Source organism: Girardinichthys multiradiatus, chromosome 13 (genome assembly GCF_021462225.1).
Source record: "Girardinichthys multiradiatus isolate DD_20200921_A chromosome 13, DD_fGirMul_XY1, whole genome shotgun sequence".
In the NCBI taxonomy this organism is placed as follows: Eukaryota; Metazoa; Chordata; class Actinopteri; order Cyprinodontiformes; family Goodeidae; genus Girardinichthys; species Girardinichthys multiradiatus.
In genome coordinates, this window is record NC_061806.1 from 28858243 (window position 1) to 28879242 (window position 21000).

The following is a 21000-nucleotide window of genomic DNA, read 5'->3' on the forward strand; positions in this document are numbered from 1 at the left end:
AACATACAAAAACAGTAATTAATCGCTTTTATTTCTGTCTGCCAGTCATCTGTGAGAAAATATTTTGAAGTGTCTTCAGAAGTTCTCCAGAACTGGATATTTGAGACTTTTGTCCATGTTTTTCTTGCAGCAGTTTTCCTGCAGCCTTTCTCCGCAGTGATCTGACCTGTGATTGTCACAGCAACTAAAAAGCTCCGGTCCAAAGTAGCGTCTGGTGAGATGAAACAAGCTGAAACATGAACACACTTTACTCGAACACAGGAACCATGTTTGGGACGGTGCTGGATGTGAGGGGTGGATGGAGACCTTTGGATCACAGTGCAGATAGAACATGAAACCTAGAATCTAATCAAAGGCATCTTGAATATATATGGAGTTAAAAAAGAACACTGGATACCAGATACACGAGAGACGAAGGTTAAAGGCACAGCATATAAATAAGCACAGTCACAAACTACACCACAGGCCCACATTCCTAAAGCTCCAACCGCATGTGTGGAAATCCGGTTCGGGACATTCAGTCGGCTTTCAGGTCCAACGTCTGCAGCGTTCCTCGCATTCCACAGCATGCAGAGGAAACCTCCCGTTGTTCTGATCCAGATTTCAGTCTCCATCAGAACCGAGGCTCACTGATAAACTCCTGACCTGCAGAGCCTCCAAGAAACGCTCCGTCATTTAACACCAGAACCCGGACCTTTAATCGTTCTTCCAGAAAAAGACAGTTACTGGTTCTGGTTATCATTGTGACAGTTTCAGCCCATCTGGAGTTCTGATGAAGTTCTGCTGCGCTGAATAAAAGCGGACGTTAAACGTGCCGGACTGTTGAGCTTCAGGATCCGGACTTTCAATTCCTGACATTCCAGGATGAAGCTGAAAGTCATCCACATGGTTACAAGGAGTTTTAGGAATTTTCTTTGGGATTAGAGTCTTAAAAGACAGGACTGGAACTTCCTGAGTGGTCATCGTCTGTGTTCTGTGTGGATCGGATCGTGTTATCGTAGGAATCATAGCAGGAAAATCTTGGCTGGAAAAATGTTTGCATGCAGAAGGACTGGAACCAGCTCAGTGTGTGTGATCGTCAGCATGAAACCACAGATCTCACACACACACACACACACACACACACACACACACACACACACACACACACACACACACACAGAGATGTTTGATCTGGTCTGGATTACAATATTTTAACTGACAGTGACACTGAACAATCCAGAAGTTCATCAAAAGTATTTCTGGGTTCAAACAAACAAAACGAACCCACCGGACGTTTTCATGAGTTTTTGATTCCAGATGGAGACATGAAGTTCTCTGGAGGATGAGAACATCAAACAAGAGGAGTAAGCTGGGTGTCTGTCTGAGCGGTGGGGAGTTTAGCTGCCGTAGAGGGCGGAGTCAACCTAGACTCCGCCTCCGTACGTGGCCGACAGGTGCATGAGTCAGTTTCTTTTGGTGCACCACATCCAGCAGCGACTCCTTTACAAGAAGTCCAGTTCCAGCGCCTGATGGAGGGAGACGAGGTCGCCGTGAGTGGAGATCCTCCAGAAAGGCATGTTGTGCTGCAGAGGAAACAGCACGATTAAAACAGAGACCAGAGAAGACACTGTTACAATAACCTGACCTGCTGAAAATAAAAACATGCAGCAGTTCTTCTGGGTACCCCCACCTCCACCCTACTGGCGTCTGAGTCTAAGTGGAGCTCTGTGCCAGTTACTGATCCAGCGACTGACCCATCCATCTGGTCCATCAAGGTTCTCCCTTATCTCATCAGTCCAAAAAACCTTTCAAGAATTTGTCCTCAGAAATTTCTTGGCCCAGTTTTGATGTATCGGTTTATGTGTCTTGTTCAGTGGTACTTCTACCAGGAAATTCTGGGCTCTCCAGGTAAGTTGCAGTTCTGGAATATGATGGCGCTGGAGGAGAACAGGTTCCTAAATTCACATTTGATTCTTCTCATAACGTTGGTAGTTGATTAGCATATTTTCCTTTGACCCAATTTACTCTTTGTAGGGCTTTTCCATTTATTTTGGCCAAATTAAAGTTTCCTAAGAATTTACAGCTGATATTTTTCCAGAGGTTAGGATTTAAATATGGAAGATGGATGGGTTGATGAAGAGCAGATGAAACATTCAGAAGATGGCAAAGGGAACAAAGTGCTGAAATCTAATACTATTCTGCACACTGTCCCTTTTCCATAGATATCCAGACCTGGAAAATCCTTAAATCAAATTCCAAACTGTGTGAAGCTGTGTTTATGGAATTGTGTTTTTCCTGATTGTAGACATTCCAGCTTTCCATGAAGCTGGTGTAGAAAATCATGGGAACTTCCTATCATACCTGCTTGGCTGCAAACTCCTCATCTCGACCGTCACCGATCACCACGTACGTCACCTTCTTCCCAAAGCGAGAGACGATCCTCTCGAAGCAGCTCTCCTTCCCTGAGGGGAGATGGAAACATCAGCCCAGGTGAACCTCACCTGCAGCTGCTGAGCCGACTGGACCCAGGACCTTCATACTCACCGATCTTTGTGGCGCTGTAGATGTTCTCAATGGGGAAGATGTCTCCCAGGCCGTACAGCAGAACTTTGGCCAGAGCCGGAACCAGCTGAGTGGTGGTGACCAACACGTTCATGCACTTCCCTCTGTCACACACAAAAACACATCTCTGTTTAATCAGAGTCATCAGCTGAAACCAGAACAGAACCAGAACTAAACAGGGCTGTCGGCTTTTCAGTATAAGGTGAACTACATATTAGTGCTTCTGGGTCCAACCTGGACTGGATGAGTAGCAGAGACTTCAGAGCTGTGGTGAGCCACGAGTCCGTGACGTTCTCGATCTCAGATTGAAGCCGTAGAAGCAGTTCTCTCTTTATGGGGTTCAGCAGACCTGCAGAACAACACGTGTCGGGAGAACAGGAAATCCCAAATTCTGTTATTCCCAAAGATCTTCTCTCTCCAGTCTGAAGAACTCTATTTCTGTAGAGTTCCTGTCAAGTTTTCTGTGATCCAAACTCACCCCCCACATTCCCTTTGTAGCTGTTGTAGATCTCTTTTAGCCGGCGGTACCGGAAGGCCAGTTTACGCATCCACTCCACCCCACCCTGGACCCCTGTGGTGGCTCCTGCTGCTGCTCCTCCACCGCTGGAACCACTGAAGCCATCGGCCAAGAAGTTGTAGTTACTGAGATGGCAGAAAAAGACGACATAACTTCAGACACCAGAACAATCTCAGAGTAAAACCAGGCTGATGTTTAGATGGTTCAGGTTGATGGAGCCGACCTCAGGTCCTGCCCATTATCATCAGACGCCACATCCTCGATATGGACCTGATCACATTCCTTAAAGAAAACACAAGAAATATGTTCTGCTTATTGGGTTGAAACTCTTTGAATTAGAACCCAACTGGGATGGATTTTATTGGACAGAGCAGAAGTAACTGGCGAGTAGAAATGCAAAGCAGGTTCTGATAAATTATCTGAAGGTACTTGATGTTACGAAGCTTCAGCTGCAGTGTCAGTCTCACTGTACCTCCAGGTCGTTGAAGAAAAGATGAGTGTCTGCCAGCTCAAAGATCAGCTCCTCCATCTGCAGCCCGAGGTTCAACATCGTCGCCGGGTCCTAAACGAACACGGCACAGAACCAGAAAGCAAAGTATGTAATATCCTGATTTTAGGCAGAAACTTTGTCCCTCGGTGCAGAACCTAACCTTGCCGAACTTCTGCGCGTAAGTGCCGGTGAGCAGAGAGTGGAAGATGATGATGGTCTCATCCAGATCCCACAGAAAGATGCGCTACAAGAGTTGGACCAAAGAATTGGTCCATGTGACTCGGAACACATTGTTGTCTCCTGCATTTAAATTCACCTGCAGCAGGTTCTGCTGCACGCTTACCTCCAGATCACTGCCGGCAGGCGAGGAGCTTTCCGACTTCTTGGCCTTGCCTTTAGACTTTCCCACAGAGTTCCTTCGACCTGCCTCCTCCTGATCTCTGGCTCCACCTGTGGGAAGGGCTGCAGCTGCTGGGAGGTTCTCAGGTGGGGACGCATCTGATACAGAACAGAGATAGCTGTGACATCAGTGTCTTATAATCCAGCTTCATCTGTGTCGTTTTACACATGAGCTCCAACACCAGTGCACCAGGATCATTTGTTCCTCACCTGGAGTTACACCCAGCACCAGGATGGATCGGTGTTTGTCAAGCCTTAAGGCTCAGCATCGCCCTGTATCAGTTTTTAGTTTAACAGAGAAAAAGCACTGTACACTGCATGTACAAAAAACCCTTCAGTTCTGACCCATTTAACTTATTCTAACCTCAGCTCAGCTGTATTTGTAAGTGGACTTCTTCTGAAGAGGCCTTGTGGATGAAAGGCAACACGTCTTCAAGGAACAAGTCCAGTTTTTTTCTACTGAAGCACTTAGGAATAAACAGGAAAATATGGGTTGCAATATTCAACAACTACACGTGTTGCTGATGTCATGCAGGCCAAGAACCATCTGGTGGAGGAATTAAGGTAGAAATGGACTCCATGAGTTTCAGAGGGACGAAGATGAACCTCAGTGTGATGCAGAGCATTCAGGACTACTTGTCTTCTAGACAAGCTTGGAACCATAGTAGCAGATTTGCTTCCTGAGGTGTTATAAATTAATCAAGCTCTGTATCATCAGCATAACAGAAGAACAGGGCATCATAAACCAGATCAGAACAGAACCCGACTTTCAGCTAAGAAACCCAGCCTCTCTCTGCTGCTCTGAATCAAAGATATGCAAACATCAGGAGCTGAAAGTGAAACAGTACCCTAGTGTAACCAGAACTTTCCTCTCCTTTTATAACCCGGTCCCTGTTCCTTCACTGCCTGTGATGCGTTGCACAGCATAGGCTGCAAACAGCAGAGGCCTTCAGGCAGCAGAACAAGGTGCTAAACACCATAAAACCCGAGCAGCAAAGATCTACAGAACTTTTACGTAAAGACTGGAAGGTGAACTACCTCTGGGGGGCAGTCCGGCTGGGGCAGCCTCTTCAGACTTCACCGCTGAATATCCGGCGACACCGGCCCCGGCGCTGTGTTCATCGCTGCTGGTCAGACCGGCAGGCGTGTAATTGGGAGGAAGTTGGTAGTACTGCGAGAACTGGGTCTGTCCCAGAGAGCTGTAGCTGCTGAAATCCTGAAGGAAGGAAAGGAACAGATTAACATGAGAAGGATGAGAGGAACACCCAACTGGATCCCAAGTCTCCACCTGCAAACCAGTTCTAAGACCAGGTTCTGAAGAGACCCTTCTGACTGCAGTTCTGCTCAGGGCGACTCTTTGGGTTTGTTACACCTGAAATAAGATGAAGATAATCTTGACCAGTTCGACCTGCATCATGGTCCAAGGTTCAGGTTTGGGAAGCCCATCTTCTGATCTGCACATAATGAGGAACCTAACAGGAAAAATGCTGCTTCTCTGAGTTATCTTCACACTCAGAGACAAACGCTTGACTCCGAGTGTGAAAGTTTACAATTAATTTAAAAGCCAACTGCGCCACCAGCTGGCTATCTGCTGTATATAAAAACCTGCACATCCAACAGAACTCCGGTTCTGGATGCAGAGCAGTTTATAATGAAAGGCACCTGCAACTCAGTCAGATTTACAATCATTTTGGTTCTGATGTTTGGGTCCAAATCCAACATTTACTGTTGATGTTTGCAGTTTTTCTACAGGGATGCTATGGAAGGAGATGTTACTGAAGAGGGATGGAGTCAAAGATGCCACATGAATGTTTGCTTGAATCTGTACTGGTTCTGACCATAAGTCAATATCCAGCAGTTGTACTACTCCTTACCTGCGGTCCAGCAGCTGCAGAGGCGGTGCTGATGGCTGTAGCTGAGGGGATGTTGGAGTACACGCTGGATGTGGTGAAGCTGGAGCCTGCAGACACAAATAAAGATCAAGTTAAACTTGAGTGTGTGTGCGTGCAGGCAGTGAGGCGCAGGGAGGCTGCAGCTTGCCTTGGCTCGGGTAAGAGTAGTGCAGCTGGCCTGGCTGGGTGGAGGTGTATGCCGTGCTGAAGCTTAGGAACCCAGGCTGGCCAGTGGAGGGCGCCTCAGGCAGCCCTGTCTCAGTTTTAATACCTGGCCACAGAGCACCTGAAGATAGAGGAGAGCAATGGAAGCCGAAGATCAGAGAGGTAGTTAACAGAGGAGGAGCTGGAGGTAAACGTGTTGCAGGTCGGTGTAAAAGCAGAGCGAAAGCTCGGAAACGTGATGCTGAGGGTGTAAAGGGGGGGACTAACCGAAGGGTGGGAGGCCGTAGGTCTGTCCACTCTGAGGGAAGGACGAGTACACGGTGGACTGGGCCAGAGGAGGGAACGCCACCTGGCTGGTGTAGGACGTCACTGCAGGGCTGGAAGAGTAGGAGGTGGGGTTAACTTTGACCTAACGAGCAAGGAAGTGACTGATTTAAACAGTGTTGGTTAGACATGGGTCAGTCATCAGTTTTAACACATACAAAGTTTTTCAAAGTTGCAGAATGGACCCATGATGTTCATGATATGTCCACCATACTAAAGAGTGACTAAAACCGAGTCTGATTTTGAGTCCTAAAGCTCAGTTAGAAGGAAAGCCTGACCCAAAACATCTGAAATAAACTTGGTTCAATGGTGCAGTTTGAGAACATTTTATGTATGTATTTTATTACCTGTGGTTTATTATCTACTAGATTAGTAACAAAAGAAAAAAAAAAAAAAAAACAAGTTTGTTTTCTAAAGGATTTCTTTACGAAAGGGCTACTCTGGGTAACAAGCGCCCCTCCGATGGAATCGGCAGATTCTGATTAGTCTCTGGAACGAAGGATCACACAGGAGCTTTTTCTTGAACGAATCACTTGGTCACCATCTTCTCATAGATCCACAGACAAAATGTGGCTGTTTGAGCAATGAGTTAAGGCTTTGTATGTGAACCCAGGAGAAACAAAGGGACATTTATTGTGACAGAGCTAGTAGTGACCTGAATTTTCAGCCCAGTTTTACTCTTTGGACTGATACAGTTATGTTAAAATAGCTAACACTGGCCGATACAGATGTTCATGCTGATATATCGTGCATCCATAATTTGTATTCAGGATTTACTCCAACTGTAATATTCATCTCCACATCTTTGTTCTCCTTTGTTCCGGTCTGTTGTTCCAATCATCAAAATAATGTGAACGGATTGTAATACAATTTTGCAAAGCATGCACATGAAAACAGGGCGTGGTTTAAAAACGTAAAAACCAGGAGAAAATAGCGTGACCTTCGAGGCACCAAACCTGTTATAGAAAACTTGCTGCTGAGTGAAGCAGGAAGACGGATGCAGAAGGAGAGACTGCTCTGCTTTATGTGCAAAGAACCCTGAATCATCTCACTGAGCTTTCAGAGGTGAGTCAGTTCATGTAAAGTTACAGCTCCATCAGAAAGCTCTACTCCTGAGATACTCACTTTGCCTCCTGATAAACCTGCTGGGTGTAGTCAGATTGGGCTGCGTCGGCATCTGGAAAACAGAAGTTTCGGATTTTTTGTTTAGTCTTGGATCTGGAGATTCTTCAGAGAAAACCTGCAGCGTCTGTGTCTGTACCTGCATGTGAGTACGAGTTCACAGCATCGCTGATCAGTTGGTCTGGTTCTCCTCTGCTGCTGCTCGCCTGCTCCTGTTCACCTGCAGACAAAAACATCTGGAGGTCAGCTCTGTCGAAGGTCGAAACTCTGCGAGCGCTGATGGAGCATCTCTCAGCTCCTGCCTCAAGATGTTTTCTGCTTCTACCCGAAGTGACACATGTTAATCATCTGCTGCAGAAAGCTCGTTAGACCTCTTTGGTTTTCCAGTAAAAAACTGCACATGATGCTGGATTTCTTGATCTCATAAAAGAGCTAGGCTGAAAGCGAGTGAAAAGCGAAGTCCAAGGAGAAACTCAAGAAGATCAAAATTAAAACAAATTTAGATGATCAAAGGAAGGAAAACTGAAAGGAATAATGGCTAGATCTTTTCCAGAGGTTCTGGTCCTGCTCACCTGCATCAAGCTGGGCTGTAGACAGAGCAGAGTAAGAGCCGTCCTTTTGTGATGAAGCCAGAACAACAGCTGGGGTCCCATCTGCACTTAAGTTACTGAGAACAGAAAAACAAGATCTGTTTTATGGATACAAATAATTCAGTAATAATCTGATGAGAACTGAGATATAAACAAACCTCTGCTCAGTCTCCTGTTCACCGTCTGTCTCGATCTTTGCCTTCTTCGCCTGCAGACAAACAAACTGACCTGATCGAACTGAAGCAAACTGCTTCTCATCACTATTCGGTGACACTATTATAACAGCTCTTGTAACAGAAATAAAAAGAAACATGTAGTGTTTTTTTTCTGACAGCTAGGATTTTGTTCATTTTGTTGCTCTGATTAACTGGAAAAAAGTGATTATTTGCCGTTTTCGAATTTATTCAAGATATTTAAAACAAATTCAACGTGTTTAGCTGGTAAATCGTCTCATTAAATCTGCAGAATAAAACCAGTGACCGAATGAAGGAGCAGGTAGCAGATGGTTCAATAGATCTGCTGCAAAAAGCACAGAAACATTTGGACTATTTGAAGATAAACAGCAAACCATTCATGCCAGTTTAAAAGAATAGAAATCGATTTTACAAGAACAAGAATACTAACACAACAATAATGGCCTAAAATATATATATATATATCCACATATTTAACAGTAGAGTTATACCTTGTTTTAATGTGCATTAAATGAAACAGCACCTCCTGTAGACCCATCGCTCGGTTTAAATGAAGCAGGGGAAGCTCAGAGGTATCTGCAGAGGGACTGAACTCACCGGAAGCTCCTGCGAGTCGTCCATCTCTGCAGCGGGGCGAGCCAGCACGTCTCCACGTTCAGCCTACGCTCTGCAGTCGGACCGCCGGTCAGGACCCTGCTTCACACAAACACGGGAGCTGTGAGGAAAAGCTTTAAGTAGGCTCCTCTCCCCTCCTCTCGTGCCATAAATACCCACTGATGAACCCCCCCAGTCTTCCTATCGCGGGTGGATCAGCAGGGGGGAAGCTGCAATCGAGGAAATGGGGTGCCTTGGTCTAATCTCCAGCACGAGACCTGCAGGTGAGGCACGTGTGGACCTGACATTGACCATTATCTCCATCACTGCGTTTATCTCTGGATTAGGGATGCGGGCCACCTTACATGAGGCCTAACCAACATTTAGAGAAAACATCTTCTCCCAAGCATTATGTGCTCAGGTGCAAGCTGCCATATCAATAGATGCCTCGAGGGAGATAAGATCTAACCTCGATTTGTCCAGCAGCCACAGCTGGAGAGATGGAGCGTTTATCTAACTGATATAATGCAGACGCAGGGAGAAAGTGGGTCAGACGGCTAATTTAAAACCACATCGATGTGTCGGGCTGCTCCTTACTGTGCACGTTCTGACTGAGAAACCTGCCATGTGAATTTGTTCACGCCACTCAAGCACAATAAAGGAGCTTATGCAAGATTTATATAAGTGAACCAAAAAAGTATGACATTGGAAAGGAAAGGAAGCCAGAAAAGACAAATTAACCCAATAAAACTTTAAAAACTCCACCTGGGTTTAAGAAACTGAAGCAACAAGTTCACAAACAGAACCTGAGCATGACTGAGGGGGTGAGGCTAAATGAGTCAAAACTCTTTGCCACAAAAAAATAATAACTCATCATTAAAAATCCCAAACAGCTCAGCTGCAGAGCAGAACTTGTCTGTGTTTTCACCTGGAATGTTACCTCCAAGAAACATCTCAGATAAGCAGAAGGTGGATGGATGGAAAGCAGAGCTGGATAATTTGTGCAATGTTGCAAACTCAAGGGACTGACTGGATTGTGGTGATGATGGCAAAGAGAGAAACTTAAGCAAGGTGAGGGCTTACTGGAACCACTAATGTGATTGCAGTATTTGAAGACCATCACTCAATAGTGGGAAAAATGATTCACCAGGGGAATCATTCAAGGGAGTTGCCCGTCTTCCAAGGAGTGGACATAACAGCGGCTTTCATCAGGACTGGTGAAAAGTAAAATTCGTTATTTAACGAATTTGTTGTCAGTCACGGCCACCCCCACCACAACCATGCAAGGGCAAGCGGGTTTACAGAATCTTCTAGAGTGCCACTGCATGTTAATGTGCTGTCTGATTAGGGACGTTTTAACTGAAATGGCTAAAATTAACACTTGTATTGAACTGGCCTGAGAATGCATCATCCATCCATCCTAAAGGTAGGCCGTCAAATGTTGCTCAAACAGCTCCAGACCAACAGCATGATATGGGTAGTCAGTCTGTCTGTGTGGACGTACTTTAAGGAGAGCAAAACCTCATTCTACTATGGCTAACAATGATTTCTGACACAGTGAGGTTGCCCTGTGGTGCAAATGTTAGCACTGTTAGCACAGTACGAAGGTCCTGGGTTCAAATCCTGGCCTCATGCAAGCGTGTTCTCTCTGGGTACTCCAGCTTCCTTCCACAGTCGGTTTTTAGGATAATTGGGCACTCATCAGTATCTGTGTGTAAGGCTCTCTCTCCTGTGTGTCTCTCTGAAGCCCTGTGATAAAGACCTATTTAGGGTGGATCCTGTCTCTGCCTGAGAGGTGGGTGGATTATTCAGCCAGGTTGTTTTAATAGATGTCTTATGATTGCTTTTAATAATCTTGTTTTTATGAAAAATAACTAAAAACAATCTGGGTAAATATAGATCCGCTGTATCAGTGTCACAAAAACACTCAGGGGTTATAAATGGTGGATTAGGAGTGGAGGTATTATCAGGTAGTGACTGAAGCATGAAGAGTGAAGCTCAGTAGATGCATAGATCAACACCAAACTCAGTTTGATTGGACCACACTGTGTGTTTGAGTTATGGCTTATCATCTTTTTGTAAATTGAACCATTTATATCCCATCACAGATCTGCAAGACGTGCAGGTCTCTGATAGGGATTAGTGTTCAAATCAGTCAATTTTTTCAGGGTGTTGAGCGAAGAGTGTGCATGAACACACAAAATGGACTGTTTTGTGTCCTGCTGGAGTGTTTCGGTTGCATTTAGACCAGGGGTGTGGTGTCCAAATCAAGTCCTGGAGAGCTACTCGCCTGCAGTTTCTATATGCATCTCTTCTCCTATACACCTGAACCTAATGAATGACTCGTTACCAGGCCTCTGTGGAACTGAATGTGGGAGTTCAGCCCTTCGATTCAGGTGTGTCGGAGCAGGGATGCATCGAAACGTTGCAGGATAGTAGATCTGGAGGTCTTGGGCACCCTCTGCCCAGTAAGTCCTTCTAGACTGAGGGCTGGCAGATGAACCTGTTTCCGCTCCGGAGCCGTCTGTGTTTACCTAGCCACGGGTAAAAAGAGTCTGCTATTAGACAGCTGATTCCAGCAAATACACGCCGCCGACTCCAGTTAGTGCAATCTGAAAACATGAACTCTGTTAGTTCCTGGAAGGAAGCAGTTCGTTAAAAAAACAAACAAACAAACAAACAAACACTTTCCCCGACAGACCGATGGAACTGGACCGGAACAACTCACTGACACGGACAACTGACTGTACCAGGTGTTAGCCTGCGCCGAACAACGGGGACGCATAGTCCCAACGTTGGGGACGCATAGTCCCAACGTTAACAAGCAGAGGCTAACTTCCCTTCAAACTCTTCCTGACTGATTTAGACCGCGGCATTAGCTGCTGTTCCCTTAATTCATAGTTCGGGAATAATTCAGACGCAACCACTGACTGATCTTAGCGCAACCAGGGTAAGAAAGTTTTCTGTTCCAGAGGTTAGTCGGTCCCAGCAGGCATCGTGTAAAAGCTTCTTCGTCCCAGAGCAGCAAACAACCCCCCAGCTCTTAGACAGTACCCTACCCGAACACCACAGCCCCCAGCCCGGCCTTACCATGAAAGGGGGGGGTGGGGGGTGGGGGTGGATCCAGGAGCGCCTTTTTCCAGACTCTTCCCGGGAATCCACGCAGGAAAGCTTTGTCTGTTGTTAGGGAACACTTTCTGGCAGGAAGAAGTACCTACGGCGCAGGCGCAGAAGGCTGATTTCACAGGCGCAGTTGGCGCGATGAGAGATGACAGGTGAGAGGAAAGAGGCCAGAGCTGCTGCTACAGAGGACGGTGGTAGGGACGGTTAAAGTTTAAATCCTGCCAGAGGGAAGCAACTGCTGTTGCTCATCAAACGGGTGTTACGTCGATTCGCGTTTCCCCATCAGATACGGTTTCCCCAGCGTCTCCTTGCCGCTCACGCGGCAAAAAAGGCGCGTGCTTGTTGCAGGCTCGGAACCGTCGCGCTGTGTTCGCGCCACAGGGGAACTACGGTAACCCTGAAAGCTCAAACATCGTGTTTCAGAGAAGTCGATCTACATTTGTTGAGCTAGTGTGTTGTTATTAGATAAGCTAATATATCATCATTTTATAGATAGATAGATAGATAGATAGATAGATAGATAGATAGATAGATAGATAGATAGATAGATAGATAGATAGATAGATAGATAGATAGATAGATAGATAGATAGATAGATAGATAGATAGATAGATAGATAGAGAGAGAGAGTTAGACTACAGATATCTATACTGTTGTGATCCTATATGGTCCTATAAAGGTCCTATAAATGTACTATAAACCCCGTAAGATGGTATCTGACAGGGTGTGGAGATCCATCAGGTATCTGATGGGGAAACGCGAATCAACGTAACACCTGGAAGGCTTACAGTGGACCACTCAGGCCGCCGGATAAGCAAGTGTGGGCTGTCACCCCTGTTTTATTTAAAGACAGTGCTAGTAGTTGGGATCCAGATCCTGTTTCACTAATATTTAGTGAATCAGTAGTTGAAGGTTTAGAAAACATTAGTACATTAATGTGAAGCTCATCATTCTACAGAGAGAAAGGTTACTCCCGACAGGAAAACATTTCCTCTGAAACAGGCATAAATTAGCTGGTTAAAGGTCATGACAGGACAGTTAGAAAAACAATAAACCAGTATGGCTGCTCGGAAGAGTTGAAGGAGAAAGCTTCTGCTCTCTAAAAACAATATGGGTTAAATTCAAGTGTTAACAGATACACAAATGTTCTATTTTGAGCCGGAGTTACCAGTAAATACGTCTTCCATTGATAAGTACCTTGCACTTTTTGGTAAAAAAGCTGGTAATATGAATGTTTCTGCAGGCGTAGAAGCAAGCACGGTGTTATCTTGTATTCTCTTCATCCTTCTTTCTCTCCTCAATTCTTTTTTTCGGTGTCCGTATTCGTAACAATTGAAATAAACCCAAAGCAGTTTCTAATGAAGTTTATTTTATAAATATCAAGCAGAGCTTTAAAGCGCTAGCTGTAATGCTCCACTTGTGAAAGTAAATCTGTTGGGTTTCTTCTATGCACTCAGACAACAATTCTGAGCGCTAATATGCCAGACAGGACACGGTTAAGAAACAACAACAATATGGCTGCTTGGACATGTCCTTTTATATTCTTTATTACACAGATTTATTCAATAGTCTGTCAGTTTGCTCCAATCATCTTGTGTTCCCTTTGTTTTCTTTTTGTAGAACGTTCTCCTGGTTCCGTGCTTCTGTTTCTGTCCCTCTTTCGCGTTCTCTCAGCCAGTTGAGTTCTGGTTCTGTTGGTGATTTCTTTTTATTAAACATGCTTCCTCTTCATTATCACCAGATGTTTTCTCCGGATGGGCATGAACCATTGATTTGATATGAATCAGACATGCTGGTCTCGTAAAGTATTTTGAGAAGACCTTGGCTGTGAATTGGTAGATTCTCACATCCTTCAATTTATCAATGAAGAAAACACACCCGGACCTTGCTCTCCCTAACAGCATCACGATAGGATGTGCCAGTATAACCTGCAGAAGTCCAGGAAGCATCCTGATCAGATGGACCAACTCAGATGACCTCTTCTGATCTGAAGGAACAGCAGCTCTACCTCAAGCTCTGCTTCAGTGATGGTGCTCCTCATCTTATCTCTAAGGCAGAGCCTGGCCAGAAGAAGCTCATTTCAGCTGCTTGTATCCAGGATCTGGTTCTTGCAGCCATGAATCATATCACTGAACCATAAGTGAGGGTTGGAACATAGAGCAGTACATCCAGAGTTTTAAATTTCAGCTCCAATCCTTCTTCTTAAAACTGAAGCAACACCTTAAATACTGCAGACAAAGCTCTTTTCCATCTATCATCTCCTGCTGCATCCTCACATCACTCAGGAACAAGAAGACACTAGTACTCGCATTAGTCCAACCTGGAGAGTTTGGACCAAAGTATTCTAGAGACAGATGAGACATCTGTCCACCAGGTGAAGCTTGGTCCAAACTGGGCCATACAGGACAATGATCCAAACAGAAATCTACAACCGAATGGCTGAAAAAGATAAGAATCAAGGTTCTGCAATGGTCCAGTCAAAGTCCAGACATTTGTCTGGTTGAAATGCTGTGGTGAGACCTTCAGAGAGCTGAGCAAGAACCTCAAAAAACTGAGGTCCACAGTCAACAATGTGAGAGACTGAAAAGAGCAGTCATAAACTCACTGTTGCTGAAGGATGTTCTACAAGATGCTGGAGAAGGTTCAACAGGCTGCTGGATCAATGTGTGGACTCCTGTGTTTTTCCATCGCTGTCTCTCTGTTTTGGTTTAGTTTTTTGTAATTGAATGTGTAATGTCTCATTGTTTGATGTTTGCTCATGTGATTTTGTGTTCTTGCCTCATCACATGTGAAACTGAAAGACATGATGTTCATCATCATTCAGTCTGGATTGATGAGAACGTTTCTTCTGTGGAATTAAATCAACACTCAGCTCACGATGAGTTTTATAGATTTTATTTAGCATTTCTGACACAGATCTTAGCTCAGTGTTTCAGTTCGTCGTGTAAATTATCTGCTTTACACCGTGACATGAAAATAAATACACAGAAAAAACAGCTTCCACATATGAAAGAACTTGATCCACAACTGTGTATTGTCTTGTGTTTTCATTTCATGAACATTTACTGCTCGAGATGATGCTCTAATTAAATCAGAAACAATCTTTCATACTCGTGATCAGAAGATGTTCTGTGGGAACATTTTATTGCACTTTCCAGAACCGGGGCGCGATGCAAGCTGGACGCAACACCGAGCCGTCACCTGCTCTGCCCAGCGGTTCCTGTCCATCGTAATGAAGCACTTCTTTAAAACTAAAAAAGGTCTAAAAGGTTTCAGGGGAAAGGAGATATGTTGCAAACATCAATCAGGCACAAGACATTTACAGTTCTGCTCTACATGATGCATAAATACAAAGAATTAAAGACTCTAAGGTGTGTTTGCAGGAAAACAGCAAGCACTTTGATTTAATGGGATGGATATACAGTACTGAGAGAAGTCCTCCATAATAGCAGATATCAGCTCAACAGTGACTGACCACAGTTTTCCAACCAAAACTGGAAATATTCTCTATTAATATAAAGATATATAAGAAAAGCTGCAAGTCATTTCTGATCTAAGCAGGACTTTCTTCAAAGTAAACAGTGTTTGTAACATATGCAGGTTTCCTACACAGTATGTTTCAGGTTCAGGACAAACGGGTCAAAGGAAGCATTTGTGTTAAAGTGTTCTGTTTGGTCCCAGAAAGTAAGTTGGATTAGAACTCCATCGTTTCCTGGTGTGACCTGGAGATATTAGAAAAAAAAAACATTTGGACTTTTCTGATCCGAAGCAGTTCAGTTTCTCTTTGACCCACTTTTCCTCAAGTGCAATCAGCTTCCGGATAAAAACATGAACTTTTAAAGGATAAATAAAATGAAAATGGTCCGAATGAAGGCATAACCTCTGAGGTCCAAACCACTGAAGCAGGCTTCATGGTTTTTTATTAGACTGGCTAATGCTGCCAGGCCCCGGACTCGCTCTCCAACATCAGGCACTTCACACCACACATCTCCAGCAGCCGTTCCAGACCCGGTGTACAGATGTTTCACATCTTGAAGGACTTCCACACTTGGCACATGCTTTGTTTGGAATGGTTGGGTCGGGTAATTGGGCCCGGCGGTGCTGCATCACGAGTCCTTCTACCGCATCTGCTTATGAGTTGGTATCAGAGCTGTTTAGTTACTGACTGACCCTCATTTCCCGTCCACTCCCAGAACGGAGTGCGGAGGCGCCTTCAGTCACATGAAGGAGTGGTCCAACGGGGGTCCGTAAGAAAAGCCCGGAAAGGCTCCGGCCGCTTCCTTGACGCTACTCGTCACCATCACCGTGTCGCTGCACAGGGAGGATGACACTGGAAGGTGGGTGAACTCTGGGTCGAAGTGCCGCAGGTCAGTGGGACCAGACTGGAACAGAGAGCACATGCAGTCAGAATCTGAATATGAGGATCGACTCAATCATTCACGGCTCAACATTTAGCTGTTTAACATAAAGCTGTCCCAGAACCACCCAACAGAACCTGAGTTCTGTTCCAGAACCATCTTCTGGGCTCTAGATGTTTGAACACGCCTAAAACTAAAACTGTTTTCTGGAAAACCCAGTCAGACCACAGCCTGATGTCAGAACCAGTTCTAGTCCAAAACTGACAATTTCTTGGACACAAATCAGAAGGTTCTATTACTGTCTCCTGGTACTGTTCATGCTTGGAAAGCTGGGCTGTGTTTGAATAATAAAAGCCGCACTGAGTTTGGTTTGAACGTACCACGGAGGGAGCGAATGGAGGGGTGATCTTCTTGGCCATCAGGTCTTCCCAGTTGATTGGAGAGAAGAAGGAGTGATACTTCAGTTCAAGCTGCAGGAGAAGACAAACATTATGAGCACCTCGAATGCTGATGAGTGCTGCAGGCCTGCATGAGAGTTTAATATTCACAAACTTACAAAGTCATCCTTGGCTCCCAGCCTCTCGGAGCGCTCCTTCTGCAGGAGCCCCTCCAGCAGCTCCCTGCCGGAGTTGGACACGTTTGGTTTCAGCACCGGAGCCTTATGCAGGATGTTGTTGTACATCTCTGCCGTGTTGCGGCTGTAGAAAGGAGGCTGAGGGAGAAAAAGAGCGAGATCAAACTGCGTTCATCACATAGGAGCAGAAAGAAGACCATCACTAAACAGAACACAATGTGACACTCACAAGTCCATAAAGCATCTCGTAGAGCACCGACCCCAGGCACCACCAGTCCACGGTCCGGTCATATGCCTGCTTCTGCAGAACCTCAGGAGCCAGATACTGTTAAGACATCACAAATCATCAAAAACAAGCTGATACTCTGTGTTTTCTCATTTTTCTTCCCAATTTCTGTAATTAAATTTACCTCAGGCGTTCCACAGAATGTCGAGGTGGTTCCGTTGGGTTCAAGGCCTTCCTTACAGAGTCCAAAGTCTGTCAGGACAATGTGGCCTTGCGAGTCTAGCAGGATGTTCTCAGGCTTCAGGTCTCTGAAGGAAATCAAAGACAAGGGAGGAATTAAACTCACATTCCCCTTGAGTCATCTCCCAATTGTCCACTAGAGGGCGCTGCATGAACGGCCCTTACCTGTACACGATGTGCAGAGCGTGAAGGTATCCAAGTGCACTTGCGATTTCAGCAGCGTAGAACCTTGCTCTGGGCTCCAGGAAGATGCGTTCCCTCTGCAGGTGGTAGAAGAGCTGTGGAGGACAAACATGTGAGCATCTGGATCAAACTGATTCCAGGTCTGCGGCAGTTTCCAGAGCAGAAACTCACCTCGCCTCCGTTCACATAGTCCAGCACAAAGTAGAGTTTGTCAGTAGTCTGGAAGCTGTAGTGCAGCCCCACCAGGAAGGGATGCTTAATGTTCTTCATCAGCACGCTGCGCTCAGCCATGATGTGCTTTTGCTGCAGAGCAGTAAGAGGATCCGTTAGTGTCTGTGTTTATTGGGAATTACAAACAGCTGGAAAAACTCTTTGAGAGACTGACCTCTTTCTTCTTCAGGATCATCTTCTTCTGCAGCACCTTCACAGCGTAGTAGTTGGTGGTCTCCCTGTGTCGAGCCAGCAGAACCTGAACAGAAACATATCAAGGAAATACATCAGAAACAACGAAGCAGGGATGACATTTGCCAGCAGACTGGAGAGCAAACATGAGCACAGACTCACCTTTCCAAAGCTGCCTTTGCCAATGATTTTAAGGTAGTCAAAATCACAAGGCTTGATCCTGAAACAGAGAACAAGACAGAACAATATCACCACTTGTTTTACAAGGATGTGGTTACAGTTCCTAAAGGTTGAGCTGGAAATAAAGAGAGACTCACTGAGTGTCCTCTGCCAAGGAAGTCCGAGAATGTAGGTACATCTGAAAATTAGGAGGAAAAACTTAGAAGCCCGGCGCATAATTACATTTAAAATACAAAGGTGAAAGAGAAATTAACTTACTGGACTTCCATCTTCAGCTTCATTCTGATTCTCATCAATCTTCAGGAAGTTGTTCACCTCAGAGCTGCAGGAGAACAGATTGATTGTTATAACGTGTCTGTGGGCAGGATCAAGTGATCTCTGCAGGTTCGGGATCAGGGCGGTGACCTCTGTGGCTGCAGACAGGTGAACTCTGCGCTCAGCAGTCTAACCCGTCTGAGAAAAGGCTTAAAGCAGCTGTGGGATGTCCTTCTCCCGCACGCAGATACTGTGCGGGGGTCAGATATTAGAATTTCCACGCACCAGACCAGAGCCGGATCTCTGCGCGGTGTGACGAACCGAGCCGTGAATTAATGGAATAATCCAATTCCAGATTCATCCTCCAACAGGAACATGAGGGATTTGTTGAGAGGTGATTACGCCGTGGGAGCAGCTCTGGCTATTCTTACTTCTTGGAGAGCAGATTACCTGAATGCTCTGCCAAACGCAGGGGATGATTGGATTGGTCTGTGCGCACTGCTCATGAATGGGCTAATGATCAGAAATAAACACTGCAGCCAGTAGGGGCAGGAAGCCACCAGGGCGAATATGGGCGATTCTAGACCCATTTTACCCTAAAGGTCCCAGGTAAAGGTGCGAGCAGAGATACTCACTGCTGGCAGATGTGCGGTGTGGACACCAGCTTCTGGATGAAGTCATTCAGACCCATTTTCCTCTCCTTGATAAAAGCTGTAGAGAAAATAAAATTGGTCAGTCTCAATAAGAACCATCCGAACTGTAATCTGAATATGTTCCTCTGCGGTGAACTGTTGTGTTATTGCTAAAGATTTATGCAAAGCTGCGGGTTCATTTGTTACGCAACCAGTCGGGTTTCCATTCACACAGACCCGGGTGGCATTTTCCATTCAGCCCGTCAAGAGATCCTTACAGCGCATGCGCAAAGTTCCACTATTTAAATTTAAACCCAATTTCCGTGAGAACTGATCTAAACGTGTCTCTGTTCAGGCTGGATCCATAACGTGTTGTTAAATCTTTACATAAAAAGAGGCAGATTGTGTGTTGGTACCAGCCGCGCAGGGACAGGTGTTAGAATAAAGGTTATTCTGAGGCTCACCGGTGAGAACCGCAACGATCCCCCGCATCTTGCAGTAAGTCAGGTCACATCCAGCCTCTGTCACGGCCATGTTGAGCGCGCAGCTGGAAGCCAGTTTGAACAGAAAAAAGGAAGAAAAACTTCCAAACACGAACAATTCAAATCCACCTACACAATGATCCCGTTAGACCAGCTGCACTCTTCTGAAGATGCGCCGAGACTGCTCCTGCGCGGTCCGAAGCGCGCTTGTTTTATACGGGGCACGTGGTGTTCGCAGGGCACGCCCACGTTTGCGTCACAGGTAGCCACAGCAACAAGACCGGGGCCCTGACGTCACGGGATTCCGCTGCAGCAATACCGCTTTGCGTGGGGGGGATGACGAAGATAAAGAGGAGGAGGACGAAAGGGCTCTCTGTCTCCCCCTCCTCTCCTCCATCCCTTCAGTCTGCACCAACATGTTCTGGAAATCTGTGTCACCAACATCTGCCTCCAAAATCTGCAGCCACTGATACCAAACCCTTACGAAACCATGAGATTAATGAAAGATCCAGAGATCTGCTCCTCAGGTTGATAACTGGCAGGTCTCTGACAGAGCAGCTTGTGAAGCTGAGTCTGAACTAACAGTTACATAAATTCAAAGAAAAAATATGACATCATGTTGGTCAAAGCTCCTGCAGCGGTTGGTCCAGCTGGTGGTGATGTGCTCCACTAACCTTCCAGATTACATAACTGTGCCATAATGCAGACGATGATCCTGCTGCAGGACAACAGAGGAGAGCACAGCCAAGATCCCCAAATATGAAAGCCTCATGTGTGGAAACAGTCTCAGTCTCAGCCCAGAATCTCAATTAAATATTACAAAAATGGATCCATCCGCTTCATTTCATCTGTTAATATGCATTTCAGATGGCAACATCTTCTCTAATCTAAATGATGCAAAAAAAATATCTGATTGGAAAGGGGCTCCGTATTTCTTCCTCTGCAGAGCAGAACATCATGAAACCATCAATGAATCTGGAGGAATTTCTGATTCCTCAGATGGTTCTGCATCCCAGAACCACCATCTATAGCCAGCTGATAGAACCTCGTGGAGCAGGGAATACCTTGGAGAACCTCAGAAGAGGAGTCAACTTCTCTGGGATGGACCATCATGCAGTGGAAAGTGGATCAGATGGATTAGTTTTCCAGATGTTTGTTGGAAAAGGAGCATCCAGTCTGTTGTCAGCAACCACTCCCTGCGGTCAGGCTCTGTGATGGTAGGAGCTTGTATCATGGTATGGGCTTGGATCATTTCCTCTTCTGTGATACAGCATTGATGCAGAAAATTCTAGCAGAGATTTTAAAGCATCATCTGCTGCCTTCTCCAGATATATCCATTATTTTTCATCAGAACAATAGAAAACCACACTCCAACGGCCTGGCTGAGGAAGAGGGGGGTACAGCTGCTGGACTGAGCTGTTCTTGATAGAAGGTGTTGGAGACGACCCCATACTGATGGACACCTTGCAAAATATCGCCTTCATGTTTTGGGATCTTTAATGAATGACTGTTAG

General features: G+C 45.5%; 2 protein-coding genes and 1 long non-coding RNA gene across 6 annotated transcripts; 1 reads left to right on the forward strand and 2 right to left on the reverse strand.

Moving 5' to 3' along the window:
• Window positions 1–13: 13 nt before the first annotated feature.
• Window positions 14–12058, reverse strand: eya3 (EYA transcriptional coactivator and phosphatase 3). 4 transcript variants are annotated; one of them, XM_047384700.1, is made up of 19 exons: window positions 11922–12058; window positions 8835–8930; window positions 8202–8251; window positions 8026–8120; window positions 7593–7673; window positions 7457–7508; window positions 6275–6384; window positions 5991–6128; window positions 5825–5910; window positions 4989–5166; window positions 3895–4049; window positions 3712–3795; window positions 3534–3623; window positions 3285–3343; window positions 3023–3186; window positions 2779–2893; window positions 2527–2648; window positions 2344–2444; window positions 14–1565 (listed from the first exon to the last, which is right to left on the reverse strand). In XM_047384700.1, the coding sequence occupies exons 2-19, from the start codon at window positions 8856–8858 to the stop codon at window positions 1485–1487; spliced, it is 1785 nt and encodes a 594-aa protein (XP_047240656.1). In that variant the 5' UTR covers window positions 8859–8930; window positions 11922–12058; the 3' UTR covers window positions 14–1484. The 4 variants fall into 4 exon arrangements, with proteins under 4 accessions (XP_047240656.1, XP_047240655.1, XP_047240657.1 ...); XM_047384699.1 differs by lacking the exon at window positions 11922–12058 and adding an exon at window positions 11182–11857; XM_047384701.1 differs by lacking the exon at window positions 11922–12058 and adding an exon at window positions 9012–11099.
• Window positions 12019–14846, forward strand: LOC124879881. The gene is made up of 2 exons (XR_007041150.1): window positions 12019–12106; window positions 13696–14846. It is a non-coding gene; the product is annotated as an uncharacterized LOC124879881 (long non-coding RNA).
• On the reverse strand, window positions 14834–19691 carry si:ch211-195b13.1 (STKc_SGK domain-containing protein). Its single transcript, XM_047384703.1, has 13 exons — window positions 19469–19691; window positions 19008–19083; window positions 18376–18439; window positions 18255–18295; window positions 18100–18157; window positions 17921–18004; window positions 17707–17838; window positions 17518–17630; window positions 17297–17420; window positions 17116–17211; window positions 16869–17024; window positions 16693–16782; window positions 14834–16336 (listed from the first exon to the last, which is right to left on the reverse strand). Exons 1-13 carry the CDS (start codon window positions 19536–19538, stop codon window positions 16172–16174), a joined length of 1269 nt encoding a protein of 422 aa, XP_047240659.1. The 5' UTR covers window positions 19539–19691; the 3' UTR covers window positions 14834–16171.
• Window positions 19692–21000: the final 1309 nt, after the last annotated feature.